Source organism: Glandiceps talaboti, chromosome 10 (assembly GCF_964340395.1).
Source record: "Glandiceps talaboti chromosome 10, keGlaTala1.1, whole genome shotgun sequence".
NCBI lineage: Eukaryota > Metazoa > Hemichordata > Enteropneusta > Spengelidae > Glandiceps > Glandiceps talaboti.
This window is the reverse complement of record NC_135558.1, coordinates 15,064,590-15,086,684: the sequence shown is the minus strand read 5'-3', so window position 1 is coordinate 15,086,684 and position 22,095 is coordinate 15,064,590. Positions and strand designations below refer to the sequence as shown.

Here is a 22,095-nt window from a genome sequence, read left to right as displayed (position 1 = left end):
ATTTTGTTGTTCATATTTCCCCCTCAATAATAATGTTTTTATTTCATTTTCCCCCAAATGTAGCAGCAAAAAAGTAGTTTCTATTACTGGTCATACACCGACTGAGTGTGAGCACAGTAATGACATGACGGCAACGGGATACAACATTATGACGGTAGATAGAAAGGTAAGTCCCCGGATATCAGTCAGACCAAACGCGCTAACTCCACGTTTGCGGAGACTTGGGACTTTGCGAGGGGACAGTTACACCCAGATTCGAGGTATTTCAAGAGAGCAAATGCACAGACAATCAACAATAGGGGAGTTATAATTTGCTTGTTTTAAACCGAAATTGCACGTTTTGAGTATGTTTTTGATCAATTGCATGCAAAAATACATATAATGCCCGATTTGTGAATGGTATTTGATTGTAGATGTGATGTGCGAACAACAAATTGTATACATTCAAATCGGACGACTCCCACAAATATTTTTACTTATTACAACATGATTTGACGTAAAATAAATTGGGACAGTAAATTTGAAAATTCCTTTGGTGTATTTATAAAATTAATATTTTGTATCATATGCCTCAGAGAGCAGAACAACCTTAAAAGCGAAATAATACTAAACCTTAACTCAAAAAGACTGAAGAAACTGTCTTCAGAACCTTGTTAACTAAAGAGAGGAGATTAGAGTCCCTGGGTGATCTATGATATCACTACATCTTGTGAGGCAATGGCGTCCGTCCAATTTTTACATAAGGAAGGATAGTGCCCGAATAAGGCCAGGCAATAAGTGTTGTATTACACATTACTTTCTCAGACACATATTCTTTCCATAGTCAAAGCAAATCCCTAATAAGACTTCCATGCTACAAGAATATTACCCTAGGAAATTTAGAACGCGAGTAGTACCATTACATGCAAATTGAAGTCAATATGTTGGTCAATAGTCTACACCACGTGATGTGATCTAAGCCAATCACTGAAGGCTACAATTCTAGAGCTCCCAACAACTCAAACTTCCACACTGTTATGAATATATGTATGTGATTTGTGTAATGGTAACAGCAAATCTATAGATCAAGTATAGGCTTTTCTCTTTCAAATTAAATCCTACATGTGACACTTGCACACGTAATAAGTATTCCAAGTATTTTATACGCATGTTGCATGTTGTTTGGTTGGTGCATGCAGAATGTAGATTCGATTATGTATTTGTGATATTCGCAAGAGTCACAGTAATGACAACATCCCCCCCCCCCAAAAGAATATATGTTATGCATCACACATTCTTACCTTCACACCATTTATCGAGATAACGTTTGGGATCATAGTAGTAGATGTCTTTTTTATATTTAACTCAGAACTTCGATCCATTTTACTTTTTTTTTCTTCTTGACTTGTTTTTCAAACTGTATGTATGTTGTATACCATAAGTGTTGTGATGCGAGATGATTGTGTTGTCAATATTGTATTTTATATCAGTTTTCATAGACACCTGTCCCCTTGGCGTCCTGGATGACAAAATGTCTATACCCTCAACCGTTTTAATTACAAGATTATGTCCTAACGTATCACTGCCAGATACAACCGATTTTTTTCCTAATAAATACTAATTTTTCCTGTTTCCCCAACCCGCTTTTGCGTTTAAGTATTTTTTTAGTGTATATATATGGAGATATATATGCTACGTCTATAATGATATCATTGACCATAGCTTAAAGATTACCTAATCGGCTTTAGGTTAACATGAATTACAGTTCTAAACTGTTTAACATTTTTTTTCGATTTATATCTTGAGGTATTTCCCACATTATGTTAACTTGAAGCACGGTTTAACTGGACAGGAAGAACTAAAGTCTACTCGCATAATTCTCAATGTTAGCATAGTAGTGGAGGGAGCGAAAAAGAACATCAAACTATAGGAAGTGATACAATATTCAACATTTTGATAATGTCCCAGGTTTTGTTTTTCTCAGAAGGAGCATATAATTCAATTCAAAACTTGGTGGGTGGGTGGAGGCATTATCACTTTGGGAGGGGGCTGTTTATCATTGAGGTATATTGCTTTATTGTTTTCTATGAGTGGCAAATGTCACCATCTCAAAGATGGCGGTACTAGCCTATATTTCTGTAACAGGAACAAGAATCACTGCCAGATGAGAAGTGCAAATCAAAGGTCATATCATACCTGAGATCGTGCAGTGTCCTACCTGTCGCTGTTGGAGTGAAAATGCATCAGGCACCAAGAGCACAAAGTGCGTACGCCTATCGGAGACCCCAAACTGCAGCATCAACAGTCTCGGCAGTGTCCGTTACCACACAGACTACAGGCCGTCAGAAAGCGTGGTCAGCTGGACCAGTGCCAGGCAGCCGTGGTACATCCAGGAACAGTGCTCGCTGCAGGAGACAGGAATTAAGTAGTCACGCACCTTCTATCTGTGAAGGGGTACTGAAAAATAAAACAACGTAGAACTTTGATGCGGGATCTAGAGGATTTATTTGCTTCCGCACTAGTATAATGCATGGCTATGGGCACGTGACTTATTTGGCTTTTCTTGCATGTCGCTGAGGGCGCTCTCATCCTTTAGACTTTAGTTGCATGCTTCAACTGAACTGCGCATGACTGAGTAAGCTTAAATCACTAATAACCACTAACTATATATATTCTTCATCAAATATTTTAGTTTATGTCATGTAGTCTAGAATACACATCGTTTCCTTCAAATCGTTCACATCCGGTGTTTCTTTCATTGTCCTGACCTTTGACTTGACCTTTGACCTTTGACCTGAGTTCATAGAACATTCTAATTAATAAAGTAAGATATCTTTCACCATTTTCTAGATCAATGTCACTGCATGGAGCCCGGAATCTCTCATACAGTTCCACATTTTTATCTCTATATATAAATACTGATAACTTCTTAAGTTCTAAAGGTTGATCAGGTGGTGATCTAGACAAATAACCAGAAATTCATTCCCACAGATGTGGTTCGACACCATGACTGGAAAGGCATACATGAGCCTATCAACACGATATATACCAGCTAGGAAGTGGTAACCATGGCAGCAACTTATTACAGATCATCGAGTGAGTTTATAAAAAAAAAAGATCACCGTGTTCACGTCAATGTATTGTCAGTATTGTCGATTTCAGTAGTCACGTGTTTGTTGGTAGTTCGACTCACAACAGTTTTTATTCGTAATTAACATTTTTTTTGGATTATGCAAATGTGTTAATTTGATATGCATTTTTGATCTTTAACGTTTTAAATAACATGGCGTGCTTGCTTTCTAATATGCATCATTCGTTCCTTTGACGAGTTTGATATTAATATTGCACCGTGTTTTTTTCCAGAGTGCATGCTTTTGTTTTATAGTATATGTGTTCTTTAAGGTAAATAAATGTAATTGAATATTTCCCTTGTTTAACCTTTGTATCCGACCAACAGACCTTTCTTGAACATATGGACAAATACACGTTCCAGCAAAGACTCATGCAAGCTTCTCTTGAAGACCCGTCCAATTTCATTCGCCCTCCGTCCAGATTTACTCCCGTTCCTTTGGTACGCCCAATCAGTACAAAGAAAGTGTTGCCGCACTCGACAGAAGATTTACCCATGGCCAGATCACAAGAACTTGAGATTTTGCGAGTAGCTCAGGGAAGATCGAGGGTTTTCAGACTCGACGAACCTAACCCGCACATGTGGGGAGGCGATCGTCAGAAGACCCAGGAGAGAGTCCGAAGTCGTCAAGAGAGCAGAACGTTTAATCATAAGAAGTCTGTCGTACCTGATGTTAGTGGAATCAATCAGGTGTTTTGCAAAAAAGGAGGATGGAAGTCGGACAAATTGTATTCGAGGAGACACACAGCGTTGTTGCCCCCTGAACGATGGCAGATGAGTTCGCAACATTTGACTATGTCAGAACTGTTTAAAGACGAGGGAAGGGAAGAAATGACAAAACGCTGGGAAGAAAGTTTAAAGCTCATGAATCCACACCACAAAGTAAGAAGGAAACCGAGGAAATTATCCGAGTGTGAGTCGCCAGACACCGACTGTACATATGAATGGCGATGAGCGCCACCAAACTTGCTAATCAAAATTGCTTCTGTTTTTTAAACCCATTTTCTTTGTATTTGGAAGTTTGGACCCTAATTCCCAGATGAAGTGAATATTTGAATCAGACTGCGATTCGGACAAGAGAATAGTTGCGAACAATCGTCGTCACGTGTGCATCTATGTTTGTGTATAACGAATTGTTCTAAATACTTAAACTTGAAAGACTTTTTTCATGGTCACATCTTCAGGAAAAACTTAAACAACTTTCGTTTTCTGTACGGTTTTACTCATAGTTAACAAAGACAAATTGGCTGGAAAAATATAATTGCATGCGATTCTTGATGAATTAGTAAAATGGCTATTGTTAACAAAGTTAAGTGGACATATGGCTTTTGCTGTAATCAAACTTATCGATAACTAACTTTTAGATTCATGTGTGTGCAAAACTGCATTTGCTAAATAATTCTAATGCAAACTACGATTCCTTTTTAAAGATACATGCCTTAAGATGATATCCAACCAATTCTGGATAAGTACATGTATTTTCTCAGTGATCTTTGACCTTTTTGTATTATTATATTGGAAATTTATGATTCCATGGTCGAAATGTTTTACATTTTCTTCCTCTGAACAAATTGCCACAAATGATTTCAATTAAACATCAGCAGAATGATTATTTTAATTGTGAACTTTGTGTTATAACATATATCTATCGTATCACAAACACGCACGCATACATACATACATACATACATACATACATACATACATACATACATACATACATACATACAAACATACATACATACATACACACAAACACACACACACACATACATACATACATACATACATACATACATACATACATACATACATACATACATACATACATACAGTCACACACATACATACATACATATATACGTCACATACACATACGTACGTACGTACGTACATACATACATACATACATACATACATACATACATACATACATACATACATACATACATGCGTGCGTGCGTGCGTGCGTGCATACGTACATACATACATACATACATACATACATACATACATACATACATACAGACAGACAGACAGACAGAGTGACGTGCATATAGCATGACGCACTATAACGGATACGTCACAATAAAGTATCTCTGCGTCAAGTTCAAGTACAGTATTCAAATAATACAAATTCTAAATGATTTTATTTCTCCACACAACTGATAAATCCGTCCTCATTCGTACAAGTGGTTGTATTTACATTTTCACAGCGCTTGTCTGAAAAGAAATCATCGGGGAATTTTAGTCTTCACTTTCGAAGCAATCTTGTAGCATTTACGAGCATATATACACGTGATTAGTTCCTAAAATTTGAAGTGCCATGTGTTCCATGATTAACTCAGATAACGTGCTGGTTGTCTGGTGCTAGACAGACTACTGTCTAAATCGATGGAATTTATCATAAGAAGATTGTACATGCCAGTAAACTTTTGCACGTTTTGCTGAGAACTTGTAATTTCACTAAACTTCATTTCATTTACCTTTACGTGATTATTATTTGAAATTAAACTTTCTGAGAGCATTATTTTCATGAAATAAATAATTTTATGTTTAGTGTTTAAGACTAATCTGTATTGGAGTATTTTGTGTGTGAGAGAGAGAGAGAGAGAGAGAGAGAGAGAGAGAGAGAGAGAGAGAGAGAGAGAGAGAGAGAGAGAGAGAGAGAGAGAGAGAGAGAGAGAGAGAGAGAGAGAGAGAGACTTTTTTGGGGTTTAATAAACCAGCTTTACTATGACTACCTTATTAATTATTTATTAGTTTGTTCTACAGAGCTTTCACTCTTCCTCGTTCCCACGTGTGCTCTAACAATGTAATTAGCCCCGGTGAGTAGGAACGAGGAAGGGTCAACAATTGAGGGCGCTCAGTGGAACAAACTCATAAAAAATTAATAAGGTAGTCATAGTACAGCTGGTTAATTAAAACCAAAAAAGGAGTTACTGTTGTTACAATTAGCAAAAACACCCGATTTTCAAATCATTACTTTATTACACGGTACCTTGTAGGGAAAATATGATTTCAAAAAGCACAAAAAAGGAAACAAAAAAACAAATTTTCGTAAAGTAAGAAATGAAACAAAAAACAAAAAAGAACTATTTGTAAACAAATATGTCCAATTTCAAGTCCCATGTGGTTTTATTTTAGTTCTTTAAGAAAGCATGTGTAGTCTATTTCGAAGTCCATTGCAGACCTTTGCTAAAAGTTTTTTTCGATATGGACAAACGTTAACGAAGCCATAAAATACAATGAATTTACATAAAACTGTTCGACTGATATTCATGTTTCAACCCGATGCGAGCTGTCACGCGATTCCGTTTTTAATGTCAAATGACTTCAATGGTCCAGCGCAAAGAGGGGTATGACTGGTTCCTTTTGGTCGCTGGTCAACAATTGCCATTTGGGATCTAAAACAAACACACTGCGTACCTAATAAAGGTGGTCACGGAATATATCATGGAAACAACACAGCTAGTTCAAACAGATGGAAACCAGGAAAATGGTAAAGAATGCTGTAACCTAACACTGGGAGGAATAGATTGTCACCGTATTTTGAGGTCTTCAATTGGAATATTCTTGGCCATAGTCCAGGGTATAGCCTATGCCTTTGTTGACCTACTATGCAGACTTATGTCAGACGGTGCTGTACCTCCACTACAGCAGACTTTTCTGATAACCCTCACATGCTTTGTTGGCGTCCTTCCATTAGCAATATGCAACAAAGTACAGCTACTGTATGAAAAATACAAAATAATCCTTATGATTAGCGCGGGACTGTTGTATACCATGGCACTAAGTATTCTCATCTACAGTTTGAGTGTCCTTCCAATTGGAGATGCAACGGCTGTAAAAACTGCTTTGAAACCAATATTTTGTCTTCTAGGAGGATCGTTGTTTCTTAGTGATTCGTGGAAAATCTCTGATATTCTTGGATGCCTGATAAATGTTGCTGGGATTACACTGATAACTCAACCAACTTTCATATTTGGTGATCATCACTCAAGTCAGGAAAACGACCGTCATTCCTTACTTGACCTCAGGAAGGATTCTTGTCTGTTTTCTTTTCTCGACTAAAAGTGTGTGAAGATTTGCTATAACAATTTAGGTCGTTTCAAAGTGATCACACAATTACAAAATTAACAAAACTAATCACCCTTGCAATGCTCAAATTTCCATTCTTTTCCTTCTCAAGATTTTTCATCCAAAATTTACCTTGTGGGTGACTGTTTAGAAAAAATATTTCACATTCATATGTAAACTCTAGTAACTCATGTGACTTTATGAAAACTCATGTTTGTAGCCTTACCTATACTGGCAGTGTTATATATAGTATGACAGTTCAATCTCAAAATAGAGAGATAAATAGCATTACAGTGTACTGTAATTGAATACTGCCTTGGACAATATCTGGTATAATAATTATAATTCGTCTCCACGATAATTCTTTTTGGCGGCAACATGTTTTACAGACCCAGGAAATACTATGTAAATTAACTGGTATTGTCTATAAAATTATTAGTATGTTTTACTCTTGTCATGCTGTATAACATTTTCGTACTGCCACATATTACCTATAGACTAGATGTTTGGGAACGTGCGTATAAAATGCACTTAACTGACATTTTACTTGTACGAAAAAAGATTACGTACTGGTCATAAATAGCAGTAATACGATGCGCACACAAATCCACTATCAAACAATTTCATATACTTTACATAATTATATAAAGATATGAGTTTCAAGTAGGTATTTTTGTTCATGATGCACAAAACAATAAACTCCCACCTAACCCCAATAACTTGTATTACACATGATTGCACATGTCCCAAAATATAACAGCCACCCGGGCAATCATGAATTCAATTTTCCGGTCTTATATGTTATGGAATAAAATACCAAATGATACCATAAGTATCCCTGATAGGGCTAGGTTTAAAACAGAAAAGAAGCAGTTAACAATTTTATGATTTGAACTTGATTGTGCTGTCTGAAACACATTTCAATTTTTAGACAATTTAGTTAGAAAGGGGGATGGGGAAGGGGGGGGGGGGTCTGAGGCATAACTAAAAGAGTTCATTTTTTTTATCCTACATTGAACTATTGGTCTCACCACTAACTTGGTGCATATATTGAAGATGACAAAATACACATATTTTATGTCTTAACAATTAATACATGCTTCAAATTTCGTATAATTTGGTATATACTATACATTGATGATGACAACTGATGACAACAGATATAAAAACAACATTCTATCTGGTTATTTTTGTATTTCTCATCGAAACACCATACAAACGATGGGTCTAATAAATTAAATTGAATAAAATGACAAACAATGAGCGTGTTTGTACATGTCGGTAATGTTTTCATTTATAATCGATGTTGTGGATGCAATATTAGAAAATGAGAAATTGATAGAAGGAAACTATGAAAGATATATTTCACTAAGGGTCCCAATGAAAACAATGCAAATAAATAATAATGTTGGGTTCTTATATAGCGCTTTCCCACTCCGTGCTCAAAGCGCTTTACAATTATTACCCCTGGCTCGGATCAGAACGGCACAACGGCCCTTTAGTCTTCCTCAACTCACCGGGGAGCATACAATCCATATAAGCGCATAGGATTAAAGCCTTCACATTGCAACCTACATCCTACCAGGTCCCCAGTTATACAGCTGGGTTGACTGAGGCACATTCATGGTTCAAATCTTGCCCAAGGACTTTAGCCACTCAGAAACAAACAGCAGGCAGCGACAGGGCTCGAACCTGCAACCTGTAGATTCCAAGCTGGTCATGCTAACCATTCATCCATCATGACTCCACAACTCTAGTTGCGGTGTTGCCAGTTCAACGTTAAACAAATTTCGGACCAGATGGTAGAGGGTGTCAATTTTTGAAAATATATGCAAAATAGCCTAAGGGTAGATCTTATCCACGGATATTTCTCCAACTTTTTCTGTTTTTCGACCAAAACATTACATCCAGGTGTTTAACAGACAAAACGGACCGTGATTTTCGGTAGTTGTCTAAAGAATATTAAATAGATTACAAAAATACAAACGCTTGACTGGCAGACGACAAATTCTGCTACGTCAGAATCACCATCACTACTACGTCACATGACATGATACGCCCTCTTGCAGTAAAACCTCTATAACCACTACGTTGTCAGTAACCCAAGAATGGGTAAATGGGGCGGTCATTTTTTAACTAACTGTGGGCTGGGGTGGGGAGGTGATGTTGGTGGCGGAACCAGCACTTTAAGTGAGGGGGAGGGGGCGGGTCATTTTGAAAAAAATAACACTTGAAGAGGAGGGGGGTCACTTTGACAAAACATCGCTTCATATTTATAGTCGCGGGTCTCCAAAGGGGTCTTCGTTATCCAGTTTGGTACATACTAATTTGATAGATTTTGACAAGAAAAAGTGACTTCAATTGGTAAATTTATACATTGATACATATGATGCTTGTATTAAACTATTGAAAAATGATAGCTCCGCCTACACAGGCACTTTACGTATATCATAATATTCTCTATCCTACCATCTATGCTAAGACCTGTAAAATAGTATCAGCCCCCCCCCCCCCCACTCCCAGTACTCAGTTTGGCACTTTAAAAATCATAAACTTTCACAAGAGATGTTGTAATATATAATGTCTTTACAATGGACTTAAAAAAGCATTACGCTGTCAAATCCTAATACTAGGCAGATAATGAATACATCATGGAAACGATTCATTTAGTTGAATCGGATGGAAACCAGGAAAGTGGCAAAAACCTTTACAATTTAATAGGAAGAATTGACTGTCACGGATTTTGAGGTCTTCAATTGAAATATCATTGGCCCTATTCCAAGGGATATCCATCGCCGTTGGTGGCCTATATCCAGACTTATGTCAGACGATGCTATACCTCTACTACAGCAAATATTATAACCCTCACATGCTTTGTTGGCTTTTTTTCCATTAGCAATATCGAACAAAGTACAACTACTGCGTGAAAAAGATCACAATAATTCTTATGATTAGCATGGGACTATTTTATACTATGGCACTAAGTATTACCTTCTACAGTTTGAGTGTCCTTCCAATTGGAGATGCAACGGCTGTAAAAACTGCTTTGAAACCAATACTTTGTCTTCTTGGAGGGTTGTTGTTATTTTGTGATTCGTGGAAAATGTGGGATATTCTAGGATACCTGGTAAATGATGCCGGAGTTACACTTATAAATCAACCAACTTTCATATTTGGTGATCATCACTCAAGTCAGGAAAACGACGAAGCAAAAGAATACTTCGATATTTCGAAAACAGTATGTTTGTGTATTTGTCGCTGTCGTTGGTTTTTCGGATGGTACGATCACCCGCTCCTTGGTTACACACATTCAAACGCTTACTACATTTCCGTATGCAAACGGCGTCATTGCGATCATCTGCCTGCCGTTTTTGCTTGTTATCGAGGAACGTCAATGGAGCATGGACAGATCGGAAGAACAGTTTTAATAATTTATAATGTCTTTTTTTTTAGTTGATGTCAGTTTTCGCATCCGATATACCTTGCAAGACTTCACAATTTTCTCGATTTTATTTTTTCTCAAATATGTAAAAACAAGTTTAGGGTCGGCAATGAAAAACTGGCTAGGGTCGGGTAACCAGAGCCAAAGAAATAATTTTTAGGCCTAGTCATAGTACAGGGTCTTGTAGGGTCGTCTATGCTTCAAGATAGCGTTGATTACTACACAAAATTTCATGGATTTATGTACTCGTAACAAATGTGATTGACATCATTATAATCCCATTAGTAACGAACAAACCCAGACTGACGATGTTTTTTTCCCAAGATTATCTCTACCATGTTTAAATATCACGTTTCTGTGAACACACACCCATTCTACAGACATTCACAAATCCACACATACCAAATTTATTATGAAAATCACCAGCTGCTCATTATTACCAGAGAGACACCCCTTCGTTTATCACTGTATGCATTTGACAATAATCCTCACCAAGTTAGGGTACCTTTTACAGCCGCCATCTGACCCGCCTCCTGCAAATGGGCGTATGATTCATCACATTCGTTCCTTTCGGCCCCGGCTCAACTATTATCATTTGGGATCTAAAACAATCACACTGCCTACCAGCGCATGAATGTGCTGTCAAGTCATCATAAAAGTCGACAAGGAATATATCATGGAAACAACACATCTAGTTCAATCTGAAGGAAATCGGGAAAACGGTAAGCAATGCTGTAACCTAACACTAGGAGGAATTGATTGTCGACAGATTTTGAGGTCTTCAATTGGAGTATCAATGGCCTTATTCCAAGGGATATTCATCGCCGTTGGTGGCCTACTATCAAGACTTATGTCAGACGATGCTATACCTCCACTACAGCAGACTTTTCTGATAACTCTCACATGCTTTGTTGGCTTTCTCCCATTAGCGATATGCAACAAAATACAACTACTGCGTGAAAGAATCATAGTAATCCTTATTATTTGCGTGGGATTGTTGTATGCGATTGCAATTGGTGCTAGCTTGTACAGTTTGAGTGTTCTTCCAATTGGAGATGCAACGGCTGTAAAATCTGCTTTAAGACCAATACTTTGTCTTCTTGGAGGGTGGTTGTTTCTTAGTGATTCGTGGAAAATCTCTGATATTCTAGGATGCGTGGTAAGTGCTATCGGGATTATATTGATAACTCAACCAACTTTCATATTTGGTGATCATCACCGAAGTCAGGCAAACAGTGATGAATACGGCGATATTTCGAAAACAGTTATCCTTGGTTATGTTAGTGTATTTGTCGCTGCCGTTTGTTTTTCGGCTGGAATGATCATCATCCGTCACTTGGGTACAAGCGTTGAAACACTCACTTCTTTTCTGTATTCAAACGGCGTCACTGCTATCATCTGCCTGCCACTCACGTTTGTTATCGAGGAACCCCAATGGAACATGGACCCAACATTACAATGGTATACAGCAGGATGCTGTATAGCCTTTGCATTAGGTTCAGCAGCAATGTACCAAAGTATCTACTTCGAACGGGTTGCTGTGGTATCCATTATTTCCAACATTGAAATTCCAGTATCATATATTTTACAATATTTCATATTGGGAATATCTCTAAATGTTTTAAACGTGATAGGGGCAGTACTGATTATCCTTGGATCAGCCTTAATTGCTATGAAAAGTCTGTGGGAGACTTTCAATAAACACGAGCAAGACTGATTGAGTTATATGAAACACACAGATAGTGCAAGAAACATGGTCGAGATCCTGACATTGAAGGTTTCATTTCCTTTCTTTTTCTTTATCAAGATTTTTCATCCAAAATTTACATTGTTGGTGACTTTGTTTAAAAAATTAACTCCATAGTCATATATAAACTTGTAACTCATGTAACTTCATGAAAACTCATGTTTGTAGCCTTACCTATACTGGCAGCGTTATATATAGTTTGACAGTTCAATCTCAAAATAGAGAGACAAGGACCATTACAGTGTACTGTAATTGAATATTGCCTTGGACAATATCTCGTATAATAATTATAATTCGTCTCGACAATAATTTGTCTTGGCGGCAACATATTTTACAGAAACGTACAGGAAATATTCTGTAAATTAACTGGTATTTTCTGTAAGAGAAGATATTACTATGCTTTACTCTTGTCATGCTCTATAACACTTTCCTTGTGCGACATATGGAGAAGCGCGTATAAAACGCACTTAGCTGACATTTTACTTATACTGTACGTGTACGTGAAAATATTGTTCGGGTCATAAATGGTAGTAAATACGATGCGAATACAAATCCCCTAACGAATAATTTCATATTATTACTTGCCACATTTCACAATGTGAGTTTCAATATTTTTATTTTATTCATGGTTCACGAAATAATAACTACCTTTCTTGCATTACACATGAATGTACATGTCCCAAAATGTAATAGCCGACTGGGCCAATCATCAATTTGATTTGCCGGTCGTATTATGTTATGGTACAAAATAACAAATGACCATTGTTATTGTTGTTGTTGTCCATTGTTATGTAAAGGAAGTGTCATTCAAAACTGACGTCAGCAACGTTGTCTGTCTTCATATATTTTGATACATTGGAGTAATTAGAGTATGTCAGTCAGGATATTTCTTCTACAACACTGCGATGTATGAATTACTTGCATGTTCGACCTTCAACTTGCCGGTAAAATGCAGGTAAATTTGAACTTTCATAGTTTATATACCAATAAATTTAGAATGTCACCTGCTGAATGCTGGTATTTTTAGAAATCATTGGCATTGGAACATTTTGTCACTGGCAACTTCCTAGGCTGCTCAGACGCAAGAGTATCAATCAAATGGAGTAAATTTTGAAATATTGAAGAGAACCTATGAAGTCATGTAGGCGAATTCTCCAGCATGATTGCCTGCAGATGCTCACGGACACCTGCAACATGTAATAATGTGAAGCTTTTATAGAACATTTGAGCAAAGATCTCACGGCAGGAGTTTTTAAGGCCAAGTAAAAAAAATAATTGTTTCTGGTTAGTGTGCATCATTTAAATACCCAGTCAATGGCGACTGCGGATCCAAGGGGAAACTCTCTCCCTACATCAGGTGTTCCTTCAATGTAGACAACTGCAGAACTAACAATGGACAATTAAAAATTCGCGTCGTCACACCACTTCAGACGTTCCCTGACCAGAAACAACAACTTTCTTTTTTGTGGCCTAGATGTCTAATTACCGAAAAGATGCCAATATCTTATTAAAACTAAAAGCTACATAGATAATATTTTCAGGACAGATGCGCCTTGGTAACGCAAATGTGTGTACCAAATTATATTGAATTTGAAGTGTGCATTTTTGAGATATAGCATAATTACCGAAAACTATTAACTACGTAAATTGCTCATTAATATTCATGGTATGTTTTACCAAAACATAATTAGTTCTTGCATTTACCCTACGGAACAATTTACGAAATTTCGCTTAAATTGAGCTAGCCGGTTTTTAGAATGTGGTGCTACAGACACAAACAGACTTTTCACCACAAATATATAACCTTCCATACGCAAGGTAAAAACAACAATCCGTCTGGTTATTTTTATACTTCCCGTTGAAACACCTTACAAATGCTGGGTGTCCCACCTTGTTTAAAAATAAAATTAATTTAATAAAAATCTATATGCGTGTTTGTAGATGTTGCTGGTTGATAATGTTTTCATTAATAATCGATGTTGTTGATGCAATATTAGAACACTACGAACTTTTTATTTCAATAAAGTTCCCAATGTTAATAATACAAAAATTAGACTGAAGTTGCAGTGTCGCCATCTCATCAACAACAAAGACGAGATTCTGATCAGACGGTAAATGGCACTGTCTGAAATGCAAAATATGGTAGATCGGGTCATCAGAAACTGCGGCCCATATTTACATACAGCCGACCCACAGTGCACCCTGACCTGAGCGACCCAAAGTGATGTGTTTGCATTGTTAATTATGAATTAAGGATAAAATGAGGATAAAACCGTCGATTAATAATAAAATAATGATCAAATTGTCAACTATCGATAAAATACTAACAAAACTGATACAATAATTATAAAATAATAATATCGTATGGATATAATCGTCAATTAATGATAAAATATTGATAAAAGTCATGATAAAATAAGGATAAAACCGTCAATTAATGATAACATAATGATAAAATATAATGATTTGTATCATTAAAGTTCCCAATGTTAATAATATAAGATGAAACTGTAGTTGCAGTGTCGCCATCTCATCATTAAAAAAATCGGACCAGACGGCAAATGGCGCTGATTAAAATGCAAAATATGGTAGAACGGGTCATGAGAAACTGCCCCCACCCACCCTATAAATTTACATACCGCCGACCCACAGTGCACCCTGACCATAGCGATCCAAAGTGATGAGTTTGCATTGTTAATTATAAAATAAAGATAAAATAAGGATATAACCGTAAATTAATGATAAAATGATAAAATCGTCAACTAACGATAAAATAATAATGATAAAATAATAAAACTGACACAATAATGATAAAATGATAATAAAATATGGATATAATCGTCAATTAATTATAAAATAATGATAAAAGTCATGATAAAATAAGGATAAAATAATAACATAAGGATAGTTAATGAGAGAGAGAGAGATACGAACAAGACTGATTCACTTGTATGAAACACCCATACAGACTACAGACAGTGCAAGAAATATGGTGGCGTTCCTGGCATTAATGTTAACGAAGTAAAATTTGTGTGAAACTTCAGTTTTGTATAACTGATAGTTGTAGTGTACTATACGTCAGAGAACATCTTCTGTTTTTATTAGGACTGTTTTGGTTGACCGTCTGTTATTTGTCCAAGGCGCAGCCGAAGACAAAAAAAAACTGACGGGGTAACCTTGTTATCTACATCCCTGTCGTGTAATCTCTTACACATTATCATGTTAATCACAACACTATAGAATTTGATTGATTGGCTACCGATAGGGCTAGCTAGAACACCGTGGGCATGGGCACCAGTTCAGATGTAGAGGAGGCGATCAGAATAAAACCGTAACATGTACAATGAAGGTCAATTCAGGCAAAATAACGAAGGTAAAATAGCAATGAACGATTAGCCGACATCTACATCGGATTTTAACCAGATTGGTATTGCACATGATTGCACATGTCCCAAAATATAATAGCCACCTGGATAATCATCAATTCAATTTTCCGGTATTATATGCTATGGATTAAAATACCAAATTATATCATAAGCATCCCTGACAGGGCTAGGCTTAATGCAGAAAAGAAGCTCTGGATTTTAAGTACATATTAAGGTAATTGGTGATTTGATAACCATTTTATGATTTGTGCTGTCTGAAACACATTTCAATTTTGGCCAATTTAGTTAGAAAGGGGGATGAGGAGGGGATCTGAGGCCTAACTAAGAGAATTTAGTTTTTTATCCTACATTGAACTATTGATCTCACCACTAACTGGGAGCATATATTGACGATGACAGGACACACATTTTCGGTCTTAACAATTAATGCATGCTTCAAATTTCGTATAATTTGGTATATACTATACGTTGATGATGACAACAGATATAAAAACAACACTCCATATGGTTATTTTTGTATTTCTCATCGAAACACCTTACAAATGATCGGTCACCAAGTCTATTCCAAAATAAATAAAATTATATAAAATGACAAACAATAAGCGCGTTTGTACATGTCGGTAATGTTTTCATTTATAATCGATGTTGTGGATGCAATATTAGGAAATGAGAAATTGTTAGAAGGAAACTAGGAAAGATGTATTTCACTAAGGGTCCCAATCATCATCATCATCATCATCATCATCAAAAAAAAAAAATTCGGACCAGACGGTAGAGGGCGTCAATATTTGAAAATAAATGCAAAATATCCTAAGGGTAGATCGGGCCATGAGAAACATACAAAATGCCGTCAGTATTTATATACTGCCTACCCACAGTGCACCCATTGTAGTCGGTAAAGGAAACAAATCTCATGCACGGATATTTCTCGAACTTTTTTTGTTTTTCGACCAAAACATTACATCCAGGTGTGTAACACACAAAGCATGCCGTGATTCCCGCTAGTTGTCTAAAGAATATTATACTATAGATTACAAAAATTAAAACGCTTGACTGGCAGACGACAAACTCTGCTACGTAAGAACCACATAAGACTACGTCACATGACATGATACGCCCTCTTGTAGCAGAACCTCTACAAGCACTAAGTTGTCAGTAACCCAAGAATTGGTAAATGGGGCGGTCATTTTTAACTAACTGTGGTCTGGGGTGGGGAGGTGATGTTTTTTGTGGCGGAATCAGCACTTGAAGTGGGGGTTGGGTCATTTTGAAAAATAACACTTGATGGGGACTCACTTTGACAAAACATCACTTTATATTTATAGTCGCATGTCTCCAAAGGGGTCTTCGTTATCCAGTTTGGTAATACTAATTTCATAGATTTTCACAAGAAAAAGTGACTTCAATTGGTAAATCTATACATTGATACATATGATGCTTGTATTAAACAATTGAAAAATGATATCTCCGCCTACACAGGCACTTTACGTATATCATCATATTCTCTATCCTACCATCTATGCTAAGACCTGTAAAATAGTAACCCCCCCCCCCCCTCGCACTCCCAGTACTCAGTTTGGCACTTTATCATCATATCATATCATCATATCATATTATGTACAGCTTTGAAGACTAAAAGCCTATATATGAGCCGATCAAACGTAAAAAAAAACTCAAATGTTCAACAGCCCATAGTCCAAAGTTCCACGAATAGTAACATGTATATAAATCAAACACTATCCAAGTTTATGTTAATGATGTATTTGTATTCAGCCCAGTGACTGTCTAGAGTGTTTTTGAAAGAGTTGATAGTATTCGCTTTAAAAACATAAACTGTTGTAATTTATAATGTCGGTAAATCTATATTGTGATAAACATGATACTTGTAATCAACTGAAAAAATTAATCATATTCTCCATACAATCCAAGCCGAGACCTCCAAAATAGTGTCTCACCTCGAGAGGTCAGTTTGGTACATAACAATTTCATAGATTTTCACACAAAAAGTTGAAATTTGTCTTTCTTGTTTAATCTGTACTTAAAAACATATATGGCAGATGTTTGTTAACAACTGAAAAATAATAACTCTGTACTACATGGTGAGGATTTTCACATCCATGCCGTTAGGTTTTTACGGCTGGGTCTGATACTAATTTAAGAGACAATATTGAATAAAACCGGGTACCATTGGCATGGCTGTACTTAAATCATCTCTTTTCAACATGTGTGCAAACTGAAAACATTGAAAACATAACTTGTCTCAATACCTATCGTTAGAAACACACAAATGACCACAACTGGCGATAGAAGATCGGCCCGAATATTACAGGGAATACAATTTTACGGTTACCATATACAATTTACAATGTCAATATTAATCCAGTCGATGTATATGACGTCCGAAATCCAGCAACTTGCTTATTTTTGCCAGAGAGGGCGCGTATGCCTTAAATATTCTATTAATTTACAATGGACTTAAAAAAGCGTTACGGTGTCAAGTCCTAATATTAGGCAGATAATGAATACGTTATGGAAACGATTCGTTTAGTTAAATCGGATGGAAACCAGGAAAGTGGCAAATAATTTTGCAACCTAATAGGAAGAATTGATTGTCGACGAATTTTGAGGTCTTCAATTGGAATACCATTGGCCTTATTCCAAGGGATATCCATCGCCTTTGGTGGCCTACTATCCAGACTTATGTCAGACAATGCTATACCTCCACTACAGCAGACATTTCTGATAACCCTCACACGCTTTGTTGGCTTCCTTACATTGGCGATATGCAACAAAGTACAGCTACTGCCTGAAAAACTAGCAGTAATCCTTATTATTTGCGTGGGACTGTTGTATACGATGGTGCTAGCTTGTACAGTTTGAGTGTCCTTCCAATTGGAGATGCAACGGCTGTAAAATCTGCTTTGAGACAAATACTTTGTCTTCTTGGAGGGTTGTTGTTTCTTAGTGATTCGTGGAAAATCTCTGATATTCTAGGATGCGTAGTAAATGCAGTCGGGGTTACATTTGTAACTCAACCAACTTTCATATTTGGTTTTCATCACTTAAGTCAGGAAAACACCGATGAAGCAAACGAATACGGCGATATTTCAGCGGGATGCTGTATAGCCTTTGCATTAGGTGCAGCAGCAATGTACCAAAGTATCTACTTCGAACGGGTCGACGTGGTATCTATTATTGCTAACACTGAAATTCCATCATCATATATTTTACAATATTTCATATTGGGAATATCTCTAAATGTTTTAAACGTGATAGGGGCAGTACTGATTTTCCTTGGATCAGCCATAATTGCTATGAAAAGTCTGTGGGAGACTTTAAGTAAAGACGAGCAATACTGTTTCAGTTATATGAAACACACAGATAGTGCAAGAAAAAGGGTCGAGATTCTGACACTGAAGGTTTTATTTCCTTCCTTTTCTTTCGCAAGATTTTTCATTGTAAATTTACCTTGTGGGTGACTTTTCTTTAAAAAATAACTCCACAGTCATATATAAACTTTAGTCATTATTGCAACTTCATGAAAACTCATGTTTGTAGCCTTACCTATACTGGCAGCGTTATATATAGTATGACAGTTCAATTTCAAAATAGAGAGACAAGGACCGTTACAGTGTATTGTAATTAACTATCTCCTTGGACAATATATCGTATAATAATTATATTTTGTCTCGACAATAATTTGTCTTGGCGGCAACATATTTTACAGACACGTACAGGAAATATTGTGTAAATTAACTGGTATTTTCTGTAAGATAAGTTATTACAATGTTTTACTCTTGTCATGCTCTATAACACTTTCGTTGTGCCACATATTAGCTATGGGCTAAACATATGGGGAAGCGCGTATAAAACTTAACTGACATTTTACTTATACGTGAACAGATTGTTCGGGTCATAAATGGTAGTAAATACGATGCGCATACAAATCCCCTATTGAATAATTTCATATTATTACTTGCCACATATAACAATGTGAGTTTCAGTATTTTTGTTCATGGTTCACTAAATAATAACTACCTTTCTTGCATTGCATATAAATGTACATGTCCAAAAATGTAATAGCCGACTGGGCCAATCATCAGTTTGATTTGCCAGTCGTATATGTTATGGTACAAAATAGCAAATGACATTATATGTATCCCTGATATGGCTACGTTTAAAACAGAAAGTAAGCTCTGGATTCTAGGTAACTATTAAGGTAATTGGTTATCTGATAACCATTTTGTGATTTGTACTTGATTGTGCTGTCTGAAACATTTTTCAATTTTGGCTAATTTAGTCAAAAAGGGGCGTGGGGTGGGGAGGGGGTACGAGGTTTAAAAAGAATTTAGGTTTTTATCCTACATTGAACTGTTGATCTCACCACTAACTTGGTGCATATATTGACGATGACAAACTACATATTTTATGTCTTAACAATGCATGCTTCAAAGTTCATATAATTTGGTATATACGATACGTTGATGATGATAACAGATATAACCAGATTTAAACTGAATGCCTTCCGTAAAGGTTGTCTTGCAATTTCATGATTTATGCAAGAAATTTAGCTCAGAGAGACAGACAAACAGAGACAGACAGACAGACAGACAGACAGACAGATAGACAGAGACTGACAGAGAAGTGATAGCTGGCTTCGCAACACAGGCAAGTGTATTATGTTTATTTTTATCGTTTCCATGAAAAGTTAAAAGAACCAGATTTAAACTGAATGCCTTCCATTAGGCTAGGGAAGTTCTGATATTCTCGTTCTTACAGAGATTTGATGGAATACAACATAACATGTGCAATTAGTTATTCTTCCTCATTGATTGTTAATTGCCCATTGCTATAAAGATTATGATGTAAATATTTTTGTGTATTGTCATTATTCCATTTGTTTTTGTTTTCTGTTGTGATTGTTTGATATTCTTTGTGCTTTAATGTTTTTCTTTGTTTAGACTTTTGACAATATGTCTTGTTTGCCTTTGGTTTTTGCCTTTGTATGTATGTATGTATGTATGTATGTATGTATGTATGTACTATGTATGTATGTATGTATGTATGTATGTATGTATGTATGTGTGTGTGTGTGTGTAGGTAGGTAGGTAGATAGGTGTGTCTGTGTGTGTGTGTGTATTTTATTTGATTGATTTTGGTCATTGAACCTTTAGGGCACAATGACCTATCTGTGTAATTCCATATAGTTATGAAAACTCAGCTTTCAAAGATAATAAATGGCGTTATCAGATTTGACAACAACTTTTACAGTTAAAAACAAAATTTTGGTTAATATGATATTGTTTGCCAAAGTTTAGTGACAATGTAGAAAAATAATGTACTGTGAAAGTTGGTCGTGCATTGCACTATGTAGTAACATATGAAAGGAGATTCGATCATGATGGTTGAGAATGCATCAGATTTGCAGTACACTCATTTGAAGATGAAACATGAAGAAAAAAATTAAGTGTTATACATAAAATTACTGTTTAAAGTTAATCACAAAATTTGTACATATTTTACCAGTTATGAATATGAGTTCGAGATTTCAGATATGGGAAAGAAGTACATCGAGGATGGCAGGGCAATGGTATATGTAATCACCACAACATGGTGTGTATAAAAATTACAAATAGTGCATGATAGGCCAAAAATTGATAACCTTGTTTCAAAAATAGTCAAAAGCATGTCCTACCTTGTTATAAAATTTATATAAGCTGTTGGTTTTTTCCGATTTGGGACATGTAACGGCAGTGGCTTGGTGACTGTAAAAAAATGGACACAGCCACTTGTGTTATGTTATGTTATATATTAGTAATTTCCAATATTCAGAATGTGAGATGGCGTAGCTTATGGTGTATAACATTTCTAGCAAAGTACCTGCCCGTATAGTACACATGTTTTTGGACACATCTGGTTCTGGTAATCAGATCCAACTTATGCTACCTCTACCAACTATTAGCATTTTGGGGGTAACTGAAGACTTGCTTACTAAAGTTTTGATCTGGATGTTAAGCTCAGTATGGACTTCGGAAATCAAAGGATGTCACACATGGTGCAGTAGACTAAACAACCACAACTGTTCTTCTTTATCACATGTAATGTTACTGTTATCCGTCAAATAAAAGAACAACCCAGCTTGGAAAATAATCAACTTACTTTGATTTTATATGACATTTATTACTTATACTACAGCCGTATGGCAATGCTTCCTATTGTAATAAATTAAAAGTAGTCTATTGCAAACATATTTGATTTGTGAGATCAAAATGGCATTCCTCACATGGCGAGGTGCTGAACTTCTCCCTGGCCCCGGTGAGTGCCAAAAATA

At 36.3% G+C, this 22,095-nt stretch overlaps 1 protein-coding gene across 1 annotated transcript; it reads left to right on the top strand.

Annotated features, from left to right (window-relative positions):
* The first annotated feature begins 6,565 nt into the window (after positions 1 to 6,565).
* On the top strand, positions 6,566 to 7,183 carry LOC144440644 (uncharacterized). Its single transcript, XM_078130030.1, has one exon. It carries the CDS (start codon positions 6,566 to 6,568, stop codon positions 7,181 to 7,183), a length of 618 nt encoding a protein of 205 aa, XP_077986156.1.
* Positions 7,184 to 22,095: the final 14,912 nt, after the last annotated feature.